Source organism: Ostrea edulis, chromosome 7 (genome assembly GCF_947568905.1).
Source record: "Ostrea edulis chromosome 7, xbOstEdul1.1, whole genome shotgun sequence".
In the NCBI taxonomy this organism is placed as follows: Eukaryota; Metazoa; Mollusca; class Bivalvia; order Ostreida; family Ostreidae; genus Ostrea; species Ostrea edulis.
Genome location: NC_079170.1, coordinates 82,963,628 through 82,981,003, shown reverse-complemented (window position 1 = coordinate 82,981,003; position 17,376 = coordinate 82,963,628). Strand labels below are relative to the sequence as shown.

General features: G+C 34.7%; 2 protein-coding genes across 5 annotated transcripts in view; one reads left to right on the top strand and one right to left on the bottom strand.

Annotated features, from left to right (window-relative positions):
* LOC125654167 (protein tyrosine phosphatase domain-containing protein 1-like) overlaps nt 1-17,376 on the bottom strand; it is a 44,427-nt gene continuing 27,051 nt past the window's right edge. For all 3 annotated transcript variants that reach the window (XM_056145540.1, XM_056145539.1, XM_056145541.1), the window contains 7 exons: nt 16,036-16,123; nt 13,597-13,686; nt 10,641-10,740; nt 7,651-8,223; nt 6,495-6,596; nt 5,183-5,266; nt 1-4,388 (listed from right to left, as the gene is read on the bottom strand). In XM_056145540.1, the coding sequence (XP_056001515.1) occupies nt 4,092-4,388; nt 5,183-5,266; nt 6,495-6,596; nt 7,651-8,223; nt 10,641-10,740; nt 13,597-13,686; nt 16,036-16,123 (1,334 nt within the window). In that variant the 3' untranslated portion in view covers nt 1-4,091. The remainder of the gene's footprint in view (nt 4,389-5,182; nt 5,267-6,494; nt 6,597-7,650; nt 8,224-10,640; nt 10,741-13,596; nt 13,687-16,035; nt 16,124-17,376) is intronic.
* The window catches only part of LOC125654168 (uncharacterized), a 31,735-nt gene continuing 22,740 nt past the window's right edge, over nt 8,382-17,376 (top strand). Inside the window, exon 1 of one of the 2 annotated variants that reach the window (XM_056145542.1) lies at nt 8,382-8,653. In XM_056145542.1, coding sequence (XP_056001517.1) covers nt 8,575-8,653 — 79 coding nt within the window. In that variant the 5' untranslated portion in view covers nt 8,382-8,574. Of the gene's footprint in view, nt 8,654-13,557; nt 13,577-17,376 lie in introns of those variants that run through there. The other variant, XM_056145543.1, reaches the window with a different exon arrangement.

Here is a 17,376-nt window from a genome sequence, read left to right as displayed (position 1 = left end):
TCAAAATACCACTTTATTTTGATTTTCAATAATAACAGAGATATTATAAAAAACAAACTGAAAAACAGAGTCAATAGGATTGGACGGACCAGAATTAAATTAAATGTACAAAATGCATACTTCCGACAGAACCAATAATAAACATGACAAAATAGTTAACCTTTAGACTTTACATCTAGCCATCATGTTAACTGAATTCAAAATTTAGGAAATAAGGAATGGATTACACACTTCTTTCTGATCTCCCTGTCAAATTTTTCATTGTTTTGAGAGATTTCATTTGAGTGCAGTATATATACAAGCTGTAATGATGGCCATTCCCTCATGTATTGCAGCTGTAAACAATGCACTTATGAATACAGATAAATATAGCATGTCTATTTTTACAGCTGGGAATACCAAGAGAAATAAAAGTACAATGTAAATACAGTAAATGTAAGCTTCATGAGGGTATGAACTGCGACACGTCACACGGACATATTTTAAAATATACAAACATTGAAAAATCTCTCATATGATCCAGATCTAGAGTAAAAATGTTTTCATAATAACAGAATCTGCAACCCTTTACTTTCTTAATGATACAATCCAAAGCCCATTACTTTCACAATGATACAATCTGAAGCTCTCTACTTTCACAATGATACAATCTGAAGCTCTTTACTTTCACAATGATACAATCTGAAGCTCTCTACTTTCACAATGATATAATCCGAAGCTCTCTACTTTCATGATACAATCCGAAGCTCTTTACTTTCAAAATGATAAAATCAGTAACCCTTTACTTTCATTATGATACAATCCACAACCTTTTATCAATATGTTTTACATTCCAGAGCGAATTTCTCACTTGAATGGCAAAAAATACAGAACATCTGTACAATATCAATGTTTGCTTCAAAACTAAAAACATAACTATTCAATATGCATATTAGAAAATATTTCAATTGCTGTACAGAATATGAGATTCCATGCACCATGAATATATCAGGGCTCGAATTTAGCGAGAAATACTCGCAAAATGCGAGTAAATTTGAAAAATAGCGAGTAAAAATAGTGGACACTCGAAAATCTTAGCGAGTGGTGATTTACAAACTATGATCATATCGTATCCGTTTATACGGTGATGCACTATTCACTTTTTCTTAAACTTGCACTCTGAATCATACAAACGCTTACATGAACGACCGATTTCAACAACCGTTTATATCCGGATTTTTCTTTTATGATTTTTTAAAGAAAATCGGAGTCAAACAAATGCTTTAGAGGTCGGACATCGTGCATCGCATTATGATGAAAAATATAGACATGTGCCATGAGTCCTGTTCATCTATAGGGGTGATTAAATTGAATTCCAAGTATGAGGTTTTTGTTTTTCATTTATCTTTAAAAACAATCGGAGTCTGTGTTTTACCAAGTCTTCCGGTAGTTATTTTTATCAGAATCATGAGAATGTCCTATCTAAATTAATTTATTGTCATATTGAGGTCGGGTTGTAGTGATGACATGAGTGCACTGCTCACCGCGTAGACGATTATCAAAAAAGTTCATGGGGCTCATGATCGTGCTGCTTATAAAACCACGAGTCCGGGATTCGCTTTGAAAAATCACTAGTGACAACCCTGATGTGGCATGATGATCTAGACCTGCGGTAAATAGGTTGTGAATTAGAGGTTCGGTAATCAAGAGACCTAAACATTGCACCATATGACTTACGTAACTTAGTGTCTTGTCCAAACGATGCCTGTTGACCCACTAGGCTCAGTAATGATGGGGAAATCATTGATTTAAAAAACATATGAAAAAAGAGCACTGCTTCATTATTTTTGTTTTAGTTTGTAGGTTTTCATTTTAGCCTGTGGATTTTTTTACCCACAGGCTAAAATTAGCCTGTGGTAGAAAAAGTTAATTTCGACCCCTGTATATACATGTACATGATAGTGGGTTAATTCATGCAATGTAGGGTTATCTTTCTTTCCATGTGCCACAAATTCTTACAGCACTAGATTGAACGATCTGATTCACATCTATTACACTAGTGCCAGTGCCTTGTATAGCCATTTCTTCCGACACATCAAGATTTTAATATGAGTATTCAAAGTAATTTGTGAGTGATTTTCTAAATACGTTTTAATTTTCATTGAAGTTTTAAAAAAAAATCCACTTAACTCAATTGTTTATTTCAATGTTGTAACTTTCTGTTTGCGATTAACTGAATTCTTATAACTTTTTGTTTGCGATCAACTCAATTGGTGACTTTAATCTTGTAGCATTCTGTTTGCGATTAAATCAATTTGTAACTTTCTGTTTTAAGATTTACTTCATTGGTAATTTTAACGTTAAAACTTTCTGTTTACAATTAACTCAGTTGGCGATTTTATTGTTGTAACTTTCTGTTTTGCGTCAAGCAGAATTTGAAAAACCAGTCAGCCAGCAGGAAGAAACATTAAAAACAGAGAAACGAGGGGAAAAAGTGTCACAGTTTGTTGAAATATTTTGAACATGGCATTCATTTCAAAACACAATTTTGTCAAAATGGTAGACTAACAAAGTAAACAATCTGGAGACCAAGACTTTCAGGTTTAAATTGCGGAAATCTCTCATCAGTGGATACCATGAAGTCTTAAACAGGGTCTGCATCCAAAAGTATAAACTTGAAGAAATAAAAAGATCACCAACACATCATGAGAATGCAGTGTTGAATTTATTTGGTTGAATGGTTTTGACCGTTCCGATGTTGATCACCCAGTCAACCAAATAAATTCAACACTGCGTCCTTATGATGTGTTAGTGATCTGTTTTATTTCTTCAAAATGGTGGACCGTTCATATTGAAGCCGACAATTTACGACATTTTTATGAAAATTCTTGGAAGACACAAATGGAAAGAGCAAAATGGTTGTTTTCAAAATAGAACTGATTTTTTTTTTGTCCTTTTGAACTTCGTGTTTAAATAGCTACAACCTCGCACACACGCAAAGCAGGAATGAATTTGCATTACTTTCGTCAATACATGTAGTAAATTCGTCACTGTAGCATTTTATGCTACACCAAAAGATCTCTGATGATTAGTCTTCACATAATATCGATACAGTTCCATTGTTAATGCTTTTAAAAACATCAACAAAATTTTATCTGGTCCCTTTACACTATGATTATACAATCAATGTTAAGGAGGTACATACTAAATCATCATAATGGCCGACTTCCTTTAAAAATATGAATGAAAGTACATGCATAAATATCAGTAACATTTGTATATTTCTTTTAAATTTGATTTCCTTGCTGGGTACCTCAGTTGATTAGAGTGTCAATTGCTGATCTATAGATCGTGGGTTCAAGTCCACAAAGGTTTAATCTTATCAGATTACTTTCTACTAAAATTGCATTTTTTGACTAAATAAAGTAAATTTGAAAGTTTTCAATTTGATAATATTTTTGTACATATCCTTCACTTTTCATCCATATCAGATTTCTCTGGTGTGTTATTACTCCTCAAATCCAACTTCTCATCTTTTCCAACAACAATTTTGCACCATTTTATGTAAAAGACACCTTATAGTAATTTAAGATTTACCTCAAACACTACAAACATATTTCCTACTGTCCAGAGCCCTCAGTACAGATTTAAAAATCATTAATTCAGGAAATTCACCAAAACACAGACTGTGACTGAAACAGAAATTGTGGAGCGATCCTTGTTCACCTTACAGGTAAAATCCGAGACAGAATCGAGATATCAAAAATACTCCTTAATGCACCATCACATGCATCGAGATTACATGTACTATATAAAAATACATCGTGTCATATAGTAAAGAAATAAAATCTCCTCAAAATGAAATGATTACATGCTACATGTAAATGCAAACAAACAACTTTCTATGATATCACACAATTCACAAAATCCCAGTGGAAAAAAAAATAATTCAGATCTGACTGTTGATCATACATACATGCCGCTAAATGGCTCTATAGTCATGAAAATCTGCATGTTCAAGGAACAGATAACAAACATTGCTGTGAACCCATTTTTTTAACAACAAAAACTTTCAACCTACTGAAGATAGAATAAGCTAGTGACCACTAACGTCAGCTCTTGGAGTTGCTTTTCAAATTTTGCTGTATGTTTCGGATAAATGCGCAGAGTTTGACAGACATGCCGAATTTCATCGTCCCCCAGTGATGGTCATCGCCGATGCCCTCGCTGCTTCGTGTGGACATCGACCAGCTGTCTGTGGTACTGGACATGGATGAGTCGGACATTGTGACCCACTGGTGTGTTAGGTACGACAACAGTTTCTCCAGTAATCGGTTTTCTGTGCTTTTATCCATTGGTTTAAGTTTCTCTATTATCTTGAGGAAATATTCCAGAGTATATCGTGTGCCCTGTAAAAATCAGAATTCCTCCATCATAAAAGAAACAAGTGGCTCATAGGCCACAATGCTAACCTAAGACACCTTGACTCTAATGTTCTTCAGAAGAAGATATTTAAAAAAAGATTTTCTTTCCTCTTTTTTTCTCTTGAAAACTTTCACCCCTTCTTAAGACCCCCACTCTACTCGCATGGGGTCATGATTTAGTCAAACTTAAATCTATATAAATGTGGATGCTTCATCATAAATATGACTAACATAGCCTGGCTGTTCTGGAAAAGATTTTCCCCTATAATTATGTATTGCATATCAATTAGACTAATCGTGGCCCTCCTGTTCTTGAGAAGATGATAATTCTAATTTTTTTTATTATATAACCCCATCTACAACTTTAATCCCCTATTGTGGCCCCACCCTACCATTAGGAGACAGATTTGGACAAAGAATCTTTAAGTGGTTAAGTAGTTCTGGAGAAGATTTCTAAATGACCCCACCCTATTTTTTTCTTTCCTTGTTAACTCCCCTTGGAAGGGGGTGGCACTTCATTTGAAGAAATTTGAATCCCCTTCACTCAAGGATACTCTATGCCAAGTTTCATTAAAATTGCCCCAGTAGTTCTGGAGGAGAAGATGAATTATGAAAAGTTTATGACAACAACATCTACACACAACAGACAAATTTGGATCAGAAACGCTCTGACACTGGACCCTTTGGTTCAGGTGAGTTAACTACATCCAACACAGTCCAGATCGTTAGTAACGCATTTCACTACCCTCCTCTGTCTCGAAGTATTCATTTTGACTTACTTTCTCTAGTTTTTGCAGACCTGTATCTGGGTCATCCGAGAACTGGGACATCAGCGTTAGATCTTGTAATCTTAGGGCCGGCACCTGTCAAAACAAAATTTAGGTTTCAAAGTGAGAGTTCACTTGTTTTGAGAGGTATCTCAATATCTTGAGATTTATTTCCCAATGCCTTGACTAGATACTGCAAAATTAAGAATTTCCATAGCATAATTTTTTTTGTGGATGAAGAAACAAAAAGAGCTTGTTTTTTTTTTTGGGGGGGGGGGGGGGGGGGTTATGGTTGACTATTTTAAGATATCCCTTATACATTTGTACATGGGCAAAAATTCTGCAATACCAAATATTTACATTTCCAATGTTTCTGCTTTTGATATTTTTACAACTTGTAATGGCAGCCATTTCTTCATGAATGCGTTGCAGTTGTGAACAATGAACGTTGATAAATATAGAGCGTAGTGTGTCTATCAATGTGAACAGTGAACGTTGATAAATATAGAGCGTAGTGTGTCTATCAATGTGAACAGTGAACGTTGATAAATATAGAGCGTAGTGTGTCTATCAATGTGAACAGTGAACGTTGATAAATATAGAGCGTAGTGTGTCTATCAATGTGAACAGTGAACGTTGATAAATATAGAGCGTAGTGTGTCTATCAATGTGAACAGTGAACGTTGATAAATATAGAGCGTAGTGTGTCTATCAATGTGAACAGTGAACGTTGATAAATATAGAGCGTAGTGTGTCTATCAATGTGAACAGTGAACGTTGATAAATATAGAGCGTAGTGTGTCTATCAATGTGATCAGTGAACGTTGATAAATATAGAGCGTAGTGTGTCTATCAATGTGAACAGTGAACGTTGATAAATATAGAGCGTAGTGTGTCTATCAAATGGCTGGGGATTCCAACAGAAATCAAAGTACAGCATAAATATAAAAAATGAATTTCCATTTTGAAAATACACGAGGGTATAAGCTGCAATGCCCACATACTTTTCATGAAACGGATGAACTGCAACGCCTCAAACCAGCATGCTTCATGAAGTGCATTAATAGCGTTTCATGAAAAGTAATATGTCAGTGAGAAACATTGGAGTACATACCCTCATGTATTTTCAAAAATGAAATTTATTTCTCAGTAAATATTTTCCTACAAAATACAACACAAAGCAACTGATATATATATTCATTATGTTCATCATTATTTAGATGTAAATCAAACACCAAAACAGTACACATAAATGCATAGTAATTCACCCTCTATATACTTATAAAGTACATGCCTATGATCAGAATGAGGTTTTATTTCTGACCTTAAGGTGGTCCAGCCAATCCCACATGACTTGTGCCAGGACAACCGGGTCATTCTCAAGGACAAGGTCATTCCAGGCATCTTCACTGTCATTCAACATCATCTTTAAACAACAAAAACTTTTCATGTTCACATTCTTCCCGAAAAACATAAAAATTCACTTTGGTAAAATACATACAATTCTCAGAAATTAGTCAGCAGACCAGAATAATCCAAGCTTATTTTCCTAGACCAAACATATATCTTAATTGTAGAATGAATTGTCTTTCTTTTTCACATGACCATTAAAATCAATTACTGAATATTATTTTTTTCACACATTTACAACGTATTCTAAATCACCCACTATAAAGCATAAAAAATGTTTATAAACACTTCATTGTTTGTGAAAGATTATGCATAAAATAATAATCTAATTATAAAATACCATTACTATACACTTTGGATTTCATATGTATATTTGAAGGTTGAAAGATAAAATAGAATATTTCCCTTTTAAGGTAGCTCACTACACTGAAGGTTATACACATTACGACACTACGACACAAGAAAGCAATTTAAATGTTTTGTGAAATCATCTGTATCGATCGATTTGTTTGCATATCATCGTAGTTCAGTGGTTAAAGCATTCCCTTGTGAACCGCAGATCTGGAGTTCAAATCCGCCAGTCTTTTGCTCATATGAGTTGAAATAATTTTTTTTTGAAAATCATGTTTTTAATCCAAATTTGCATATTTTCTGCCTTTTTGGCATATATACAGTCATATCATGTATCATCATACATGTATCTTTTATGATTAAATCAATTCGTACTGATTTGAGAAACTATTTCTGGGTGTAGTGAGCCACCTTAAATATGTTGATAAAATTGATATTGTGGTAGCTTTCAGTCTAAAGCAGAGCTGCCAGAGAAACTGAAGATAAATTCTTCTCATCAACCAAATGTACAATAATTATACCTGCCCAGTTCCTAATCACGAGCCATATGTCTTCAATGCACTGTATAATGCAGGTACGTGTACCACTTAATCTTTAAATAATATAGTTTTGGAATATTTCTATCTCTAATACATGTATGTACACATTTAAAATAACTTATTCCTCCTTTGTGGATTTACAAGCATCACGTGACCATGACCCTGTTAGTATGACAGTACCTCTAGTTTTTCCGCCTGACTGAACTGTTCCTCGGATATATCCGATGTTGACAAGGCATCCACCACCTGCTTAACAGATAGTACCACATTGGTGGCACCCAGCAACTCATCCGTGGAGGTTGTGTCTGCAATCTCGCTGTTCTGTCTCGATGAGATTGACGGCTCACGAGATGAATCCGAGTCATCATTCTCACTGATTTTCAGAACAGATTTTAACTTCTCATCGCTAAGATCTTCCAAGCTCACGCTCGAGTTTTTCATTAGTGGTGGTCGCGAGGATTTCTGGGTCTGAAGTGACTTCTGTGAATCATTCCGAGGGATGGAGTCTTTGGTTTTGACCTCTGGGACACTCACACTAAAGTTCAGCCTCTGGGAATGTTCCTTGCCATTCTGTGCTGAGGTTTTGAGAGAAACATCGGACTCACTTCGCCTGTTTGACACTGTCATGAAATCTTCGAGCCCCGCGGACACCATACTGCTCTGGGTAGAACGTCGACTGCTAGAACCAAACTTGCTGAGAGACTGTCCAAGGCTTGCCAGTTGTAGTAACTTCTCGCACACCACGTATATCACCTGCAAAATAAAACCACACACGGAGGACTCTTACAATGAAATAACTTTATACAAACAACATAGAAAATAAATTAAGATAGTGTCACTTGGTGCATTTTAATTCATAGAAGTTCAATTCATTGATAACACCGCTATTTCACCACTCTATCACGCTTGCACTTTAAGTACGAAAGTGTTGATTGACTGTTTGGTGTTTAATGTTTCAGTAAGAATACTTCACTCACATCTTGATGTCAAGAGGGTTAAGTGTAGGAAACAGGAACTTATAAATCCACATAGCAATAAGTACATCGCAGCTACCATTCATATACAGATCTTGAAATTTCAATTTACTCGTGCAGAACACCACCAATGGACATTATAGACAGGGAGGGTCGTTCATTGTACCTATCTGCCCACCTGGACATGGGACCTCAGTTTCATTTTAAAGGTAGGTCTCACTAGAAATTCCTACAATATTCACTTTCTTAGCACAAGGACCTATTTCTTTTACAGCTTGAATGCCAGTGCTGATTTTCATAAATACCATGCTTCCATGCTTGATTTCTTACTCATGCAATGCTTGCTGATTTCATATTTATCTAGCAATAATTATCTTGCTCCTTCAATACTAGAAATAACTCGATTCTCTTCTGTTTCTTTGCTAGATGTAGGCCCAGTGATTTTTCTACATTTTTTACAAGGGTCCTGTGGCTTTCAAATTGGGAAAAATTGTTGACATTTCAGTCAAATTGGAAAAAATCAATTTTGTCGTAAATAAGTTTTAAAATCATATCAAACATTATATTGTCTTTACCGGTATTTTACACATCTAATTTTCTTTAACCTTCTAAAATGTTCAACTATTCTATCCAAATCATCATTCCCATAACTCTTTGTTAAGTCTTATGTATGTAATTTACATCGAATATTTATTTTTTTCAAATATGTTTTCCTTTCATAATTCTATTATTGGGAAAAATGCAAGCTAAATTGGGAAAACATTGGCAATTTTTATGAGGGGAAAAAGCCGAAATTCGGACCCAAAATGGGCCTTAAAAAATCACTGAGGCCAAATGATAGCACACATCGTTTAATGTTTACTTACACTACAAAATTGTGGACAGGACTCATTTATATACCAGTATTATTTGTCAGCTTTCTATACTAGGGTTAAAACTATTCATGTTGAAGATTGTAGCCAAAGGTTTAAAGATATTATAATAAACATAATAGCAAAATTACAAGTACTATTTTCATTTTGTGTGTGTGTAGGCATGTAAATAACAGCTGTTCAAAATATCTAGGTTTTTCATTCAAAGAGGAATAACTCTTATATCTGCATTCACTCCAGCATTATAGTTGCCAAATTTAAGGTCATAGAATTTCTCGGGATTTAGCAACCTTCGGGTGGAATTTCCTTATATTCCATGGCTACTTATAAGGGAGTCTCTTATAGTTTTACATTATCACCAGTGTGAGACTGACTTTACCCATGTGAGACAGCCATGTGAGATTTTTCTTTCTCGCATTATCACCAGTGTGAGACCGACTTTACCCATGTGAGATATTTTTTGTCTTACACAGCTACAATGTCACAGATTATGATGTCATGTATTTTCTATGATTCACGTTACATGCAGACATAAATATTTTTGCAATGGATTCTTCGAATTTCATTTGATAAAGCTTTTAGAGGGACAGCCTTGGTTTTTTTTTTTATAGTTTACACTGTAACAGGAAGGGAGAAAATACAATGGACTAGACCGGGATTTGAACCCGGGCCCCCTGAATCTCTAGACAGGTGAACCCGGGCCCCCTGAATCTCTAGACAGGTGAACCTGGGCCCCCTGAATCTCTAAACAGGTGAACCTGGGCCCCCTGAATCTCTAGACAGGTGAACCTGGGCCCCCTGAAAGTCTAGACAGGTGCTCTACCAACTGGGCTATCTGAACACTGGTGATCGAACCCAGCTGACCGCTACAACACATAAAGTATTTAAACCATTTTCTGGTATGCTCTCTAATAGTAATTTCAAATGATGATTTTAAATCTTCTCAAACCTCCTGAATTGATACACTAAACTGTAAATAAAATGTGAAAAAAAATCATTATCTCCATGTATTTGTGTGGGATAGGGGAATTCCACTTCTGGAACAAGTTTCTCTGTCTAGGACTCAGCACTTTAAAGCCTCGTACCAGATTGTGAATCTTGTGCCCCTGGTGGAATTTCCCCATCCCACTCTCGCCCTAATGAAGTATTCTCTTAATCTTACTCTCTGAGCTGTACACTATTAACCTACGATTCACCTGAATGACCTGAGCTGTACACTATTAACCTACAATTCACTTGAGCTGTACACTATTAACCTACGATTCACCCGAGTTGTACACTATTAACCTACAATTTACCTGAATTATAGTTACACCTGTCTCACCTTTGGCACATGCTTAAGTTTCCTCGCTTCGTATCCATGAAGTACGTGTTTCTGACGATTTAGGTACTGCTGTAGTGTGAACTCGTGGGAGCCTGGGGCCCTGAAGCAGTGAAGGATTTCTCAACAGTTACTTATAGTGCACAATATACACATCAAATTCACCAAACAGTAAAACACACTTATAACAGAAGCTGAAATCTTATAACAAATTCACCATACAGTAAAACACACTTATAACAGAAGCTGAAATCTTATAACAAATTCACCATACAGTAAAACACACTTATAACAGAAGCTGAAATCTTATAACAAATTCACCATACAGTAAAACACACTTATAACAGAAGCTGAAATCTTATAACAAATTCACGCTTATTGCTAAGTTATATTTATTCCCCAATAAAAGGAAAATAATGACTTTTTTGGATATAATGAAGTTTGGTTACAATGAACTGTTTTTGCTAGCGATAGAAGTTGACTATAACCATGGTTTTTTAACAGTATTTTATCATGAATAACATAATAAGGATTAGGCAGCAGGAAGCGCCTATGTAAGCCTTCTCCTCACTATAATCATGTTTTACTGTATAATGAAGTTTGGATACAGTGAATTATTTTTGCTGGACCTAGAGGTTGACAATATATAAACATGTTTTACTGTATAATGAAGTTTGGATACAATGAATTATTTTTGCTGGACCTAGAGGTTGACAATATATAAACATGTTTTACTGTATGTTGAAGTTTGGATACAATGAATTATTTTTACTGAACCTAGAGGTTTAACATCACAATAACAATGTTTTACGGTACGTATGTCACTCCTAACACAATGTGAATTTTAGACACGTGTAGTATCAGAGAAAAGCAAGACTGGCTGCTGAATATCATAATTAGCAAATCATTAACAGACTTCAGTTAAAACTCTCGGCAAATCAAATGCAGAGTAGCATATACTCTAAATCAAATATTTATTCCAAATAATATCAATCAATTTTAAATCAATTTAACTCTTTCAAAAAAATAATAAGTTATGACAAGAAACATTAGTAAATACTTAGAACACTAAACTGTAAGCACTACACTGTAAATATTGAAAGGAGAAATTCTTATAACACTAAACTGTAAGCACTACACTGTAAACAATGAAAAGAGAAGATTAAACACTAAACACTAAACTGTCAACACTAAACTGTAAACATTAAAGAAAATGAAACACTAAACATTGAAAAGGAGAAAATCTTAAACACTACACTAATACATTTTAAAAGAGAAGATTAAACACTAAACAATTAACACTAAAGTGTAAACACTAAAGTGTAAACACTAAACTGTAAATACTGAAAGGAGAAGATTAAATGCTAATTAACACAAACCTGATAACACTGAAAGGCGAAAATTAAACAATAAACACTAAACTGTAAACATTGAAAGAAAATCAAACACTAAACTCTAAACATTAAAAGGAGAAAATCTTAAAACACTAAACCATTAACAGTAAACTGTTAACTCTAAACATTGAAAAGGAGAAGATTTTGAACTAGCATACCCATGAAATGCTTCTTTCTTCCTCAGTTTCAATCTTTAAGAGTTGGGAGTAAAGATAGAAATGAAATGATGGATATGATTTAAAATAGAAAAGAAAAGCCAAGACAATCCACATCAGGTGAAAAATATTGATGAATCCAAAGTACAGTGGAACCCCGTTATTACGTTTTCCATTTTGTCACGATAAAATAACGTAATACCGGGGGCAACGTAATAAAGGTTCCCAGTGAAATCCGTTAAAATTATCATTTGGAAATTGTATATCGTCCATGAAGGGGTGTGTGAATATATCTTTACTGTTTCTTTGTTTAAAAGACTATGATACTTTGTTTTATTTACATCTTATCTTTAATGTCCGTAATTCTTCATGTTCTTATCCCTTTTCTTTATTTCGGTGTAGGATACATAAGCCTGGATGTTTTGATAAACATTGCTTTTTCTGCATTCGTTTGGACCGCCATTTTGTTCAACTTTAAAACAATGCGTTCATGTAAATTTCTCTCAATAACTCGGTCCGGTTCAAACAATGAACAATTTTTTTAATTGCACACCTTTAGTCACCTATGTCCAAGCAGTTACCCAAGCGGTTGTAACATTGCTACGATAAATCTTGTCTTTCTTGTTTGGTACCAAAGCTTTCCGTGAATAGAGTTTTAATAGCGAAGGTAATCACACTATGCTGAACATGCAGGTGGTTGAGAAATTATTTCTTTGATTATCAAAATATGAAAAATGAAGTAAATTTCATAGAGTACAATTTCTAAATAAACATTATTTAATTGTTTATCACTGGCTTCTATACGGGGTATTCACCTGTATTGATGTCGCTAGATCTATCGAAGCGTGATCAGTCAAGCGTCTCTAATCCCCAAACAGACCAGGAAATTTACGTGGTGACTGCCTCAGGCAGTCAATGTGTGAATGGCTTATTATTTTGAGAATCACTATTGAATAATTAGGGGTTTATTACATTTTTGTCGGAATTTTTACAACGTAATACCGAGTCCCAGCATTTTAGGACAACATAATAACGAGGTCTATTTTATATAGGTTTGTTAAGAAATGGTTTTGTGCTTTGAAATTCCAACGTAATATGGGGACTAACATAATAAAGGGGGAACGTAATAACGGGGTTCCACTGTACATTAAATCATAGAATCCAAAGCACACAATTTAGACGCCAGAGCACAGATTATAGAATCAAAAGCACAAAATTATAGAATCCAGAGCACAAATTATTGAATACAAAGCACAAATCATTGAATACAAAGCACAAAATATGGAATCCAAAGCACAGAATATGGTATTTACTCAGTATTCATTATTACAGATATCCATGGCTGAACTGTACATTACATGGAGTTAAAGACCCCCCTGAAGGGCATAAGGTACTGCTCACAATATTTACCTAGAGGCAAACACCACCCTGAAGGGCTTAAGGTACTGCTCAAATTCCTGTACACATTCCATCTGCCCCCGGGTCTGGATAGCTCCATTTCTAGATGATACAACAACATGAAAAGATGTTAAAATAACCTTCAAATCACGATCATTATCAGTCTGGGATTTCTTACTTGTAGAATTGTACAATCTGGGATCTGCTACTTGTAGAATTGTACAATCTGGGATCTGCTACTTGCAGAATTGTATAATCTGGGATTTGTTACTATAGAATTGTAAAATCTGAGATCTGCTACTTTAGAATTGTAAAATCTGAGATCTGTCAATTTTAGAATTGTATAATCTGTTACTTATAGAATATGGTACAATCTGAGATCTGTTATTGTAGAATTGTATAATCTGAGATCTGTTATTGTAGAATTGTATAATCTGAGATCTGTTACTTGTAGAATTGTACAATCTGGGATCTGTTATTGTAGAATTGTACAATCTGGGATCTGTTATTGTAGAATTGTATAATCTGAGCTGTTATTGTAGAATTGTATAATCTGAGATCTGTTATTGTAGAATTGTATAATCTGAGATCTGTTACTTATAGAATTGTACAATCTGGTATCTGTTATTGTAGAATTGTATAATCTGAGATCTGCTACTTGTAGAATTGTATAATCTGGGATCTGTTACTTGTAGAATTGTACAATCTGAGATCTGCTACTTTTAGAATTGTACAGTCTGTTACTTGTAAAGTTGTATCATCTGAGATCTGTTACTTGTAGAATGGTACGATCTGGGGCCTGTTACTGTAGAATTGTACAATCTGGGGCCTGTTACTGTAGAATTGTACAATCTGAGATCTGTTATTGTAGAATTGTACAATCTGAGATCTGTTATTGCAGAATTGTATAATCTGGGATCTGTTATTGTAGAATTGTATAATCTGGGATCCAGACCTGTGATTCTTCCGTCGGAAGACAAAATCTCCCGAATTTGAGCCCCCCTTCCGTTCCTTCCGTTAAAATGTAAAATCTTCCGTCATTTCAAATTTTCAACAACAAAAATTTTCTGAGCGCTATTTTTCGATATTGATAAGGAAAAACCCCGAGACAATCGAAAGTCGTCTTTTGAATTACGTATTTCCGATCGAGCTCGAGCTTCGCGATATTTGTGTAACTGAAAGTGTTTCCGGTCAAAACAAACCTCACAATTTCGTGTTTAATTCCATTTATTTCATAAGTATTTGTTGTTTATTTCACCTCAGGTATATTGATGGTATATTTACCCGTCCATTCTTTTTCAATTTTTTTTTTATCCCGGGATATTCATTAAAGTTTAATATATTTAGATCTATACTTTGAATTTTCGATCAGCTGACTTGCATTTTCTGTTGTTACTTTGCAACTTGTTTTATAAAATCATTCCATCTGGTTTACCATGTGTGTTGCACTTACCGAAAGTGAACATTTGTTATTGTTTGGTACCCTAACTAAATTTCATTCCAGTTTTCTAGTTTCATATTACCCTTTTAATTCTAACTAGGAATAGAATAGCAAAATTTCCCCTGTGTTTCACTTGTTCATTCAGAACAACCCTCCTGTTTTTATTATAAATCAGTTCAGCTTATTCTACTTTGCTTGTAATTCTGAATTAAGCATTCTGGAAGACTTCGTAGCCAATTGGTAATGTATTGATTATACAAATAGTTTAGTGTGATAATTGTTATAACTTGTTATCTCTGTAATAAATATATAAATATAACAAGTTTTTTTCATTTAATTGTGGTTTTTAAGGTATTGACTTAAGAATTATCAATGTTCTTAACACAAAAAAGGATTTATCAATGTTCTCAACACAAAAAGGATCTGATGATTATGAACTCAGACACTTGTAACACAAAAAAAAAAACTACTAGTAGCATGATTTCATTAGCCAATGAACACACAAAAACGGTAAAAAAATGTCGATAAAAAATCTCCAGTTATCAGACCAAAACTCCAGCTGAAAATTTTCAAATCTCCAGTTGTGGCATGACAGTTCTGTCACAGGTATGGGGATCGGTTATTGTAGAATTGTATAATCTGGGATCTGTTATTGTAGAATTGTATAATATGGGATCTGTTATTGTAGAATTGTACAATCTTGGATCTGTTATTGTAGAATTGTATAATCTGGAGCCTGTTAATGTAGAATTGTACAATCTGGGGCCTGTTAATGTAGAATTATACAATCTGGGATCTGTTATTGTAGAATTGTATAATCTGGAGTCTGTTACTCATAGAATTGTACATTCTGGGATGTTTTACTCGTAGAATTGAATTCGTCCTTGCTTCAACAGAATCATTTTTCATAAAGTATACATTTTGACAATCGCACATCACTATTAAATGTAAATAAAACCAAATACGGACATATTTCCATGGCAGTGACCCTAGCAGTTGATGTGTATTACCTCTGGGATCTCACGTAATGAATGGCCTCCGATCCCGTCATTCTGTTTGTGTAGACCAGATAACAGGCGATGATGACACCGGTCCTTCCTGAAAAGAAAGCCCAGGCTTGAGTATACACAGTACATGTTACCATTAGTTCTGTATACTGGTATATAGTACATGTAATGTATGCATATTCTCGTTTCTCAGTGACGCTTATTCATCATTTTATTCAATAGACCATGAATGAGAACAGAATTCCAAGGTTCTCTGTTGTAATAATATAGACAAATATGGAAGGACATCTCCATACGAATGAAATATTCTTGAGAGGGATGTTAAACAATATACAATCAATCAATCAAATATGGAAGCGTTCAAGGAAGCCTAAATCTTCTTTTACATACACATTACAATTTTTACCCAGGGCTCGAAATTAACATATACCTGTCCGTCCATGACTGGTTAAAGGTCTGGCAGACTGACATACATTTGTTTTAGTCAGTCCGATGGGACTGGTCAATTTCCTAAAATGTCATTTTGGAAAATACTTATGGAATCTTTAAACACACATTTTGCATTCCTCTGTAGATATCAGATGAACCAGATTAGTAAACAAAAATTTCACATAAGTGTTACAGTATTGTCCGAAGCATATCAAGTTAAATTCTGTTATTTCATTTTAATAACATGAAAGTAAAATATATTGTTTGATTATTTCTGAAAAACTCAGGTGGACTAGTAAATTTTTCTGCGGACTGGTCGAAATTATACCCTATCAGTCCTGCTGGACTGGTGATATAAAAAGTTAGTTTAAAGCCCTGTTACCTAGCTAATTTGTCTTTGATATTTGCTGTCACTTGGTGTGTACAACTTCATAAGTGACAAGGTTCTAAGGGAGGTGAAAGGGGTCAAAATGATGTTAATCCGAAATGAATAACTGATTTTCAAAAACATATAATATTGCTATACATAACAGACTAGCTTAAACAGACAAACTGCAAAATCAACAGTCTCTGTTGGAAAACAAATGATCACCAATAGCAAAACTAACAGTTATTAACAGAACTGACACTATAGATGGCATGCGGCAAAGAAAAGACATAATCAGAATTAATGCCAGAGAGTGGACCCCAACCTTGAACTTACCAAGCCCTACGTGACAGTGGACCGCGACCTTCCCCTCCAACACAACAAACTTAGTACCAAGCCCTGCATGACAGTGGAGTGTGACCTTGAACTCACACAGCACTACATGACAGTGGACTGCAACCTTGAACTTACCCAGTCCTGCGCGACAGTGAACAGCGACCTTGAACTTACTTAACCCTGCGTGACAGTGGACCACGACCTTGAACTTA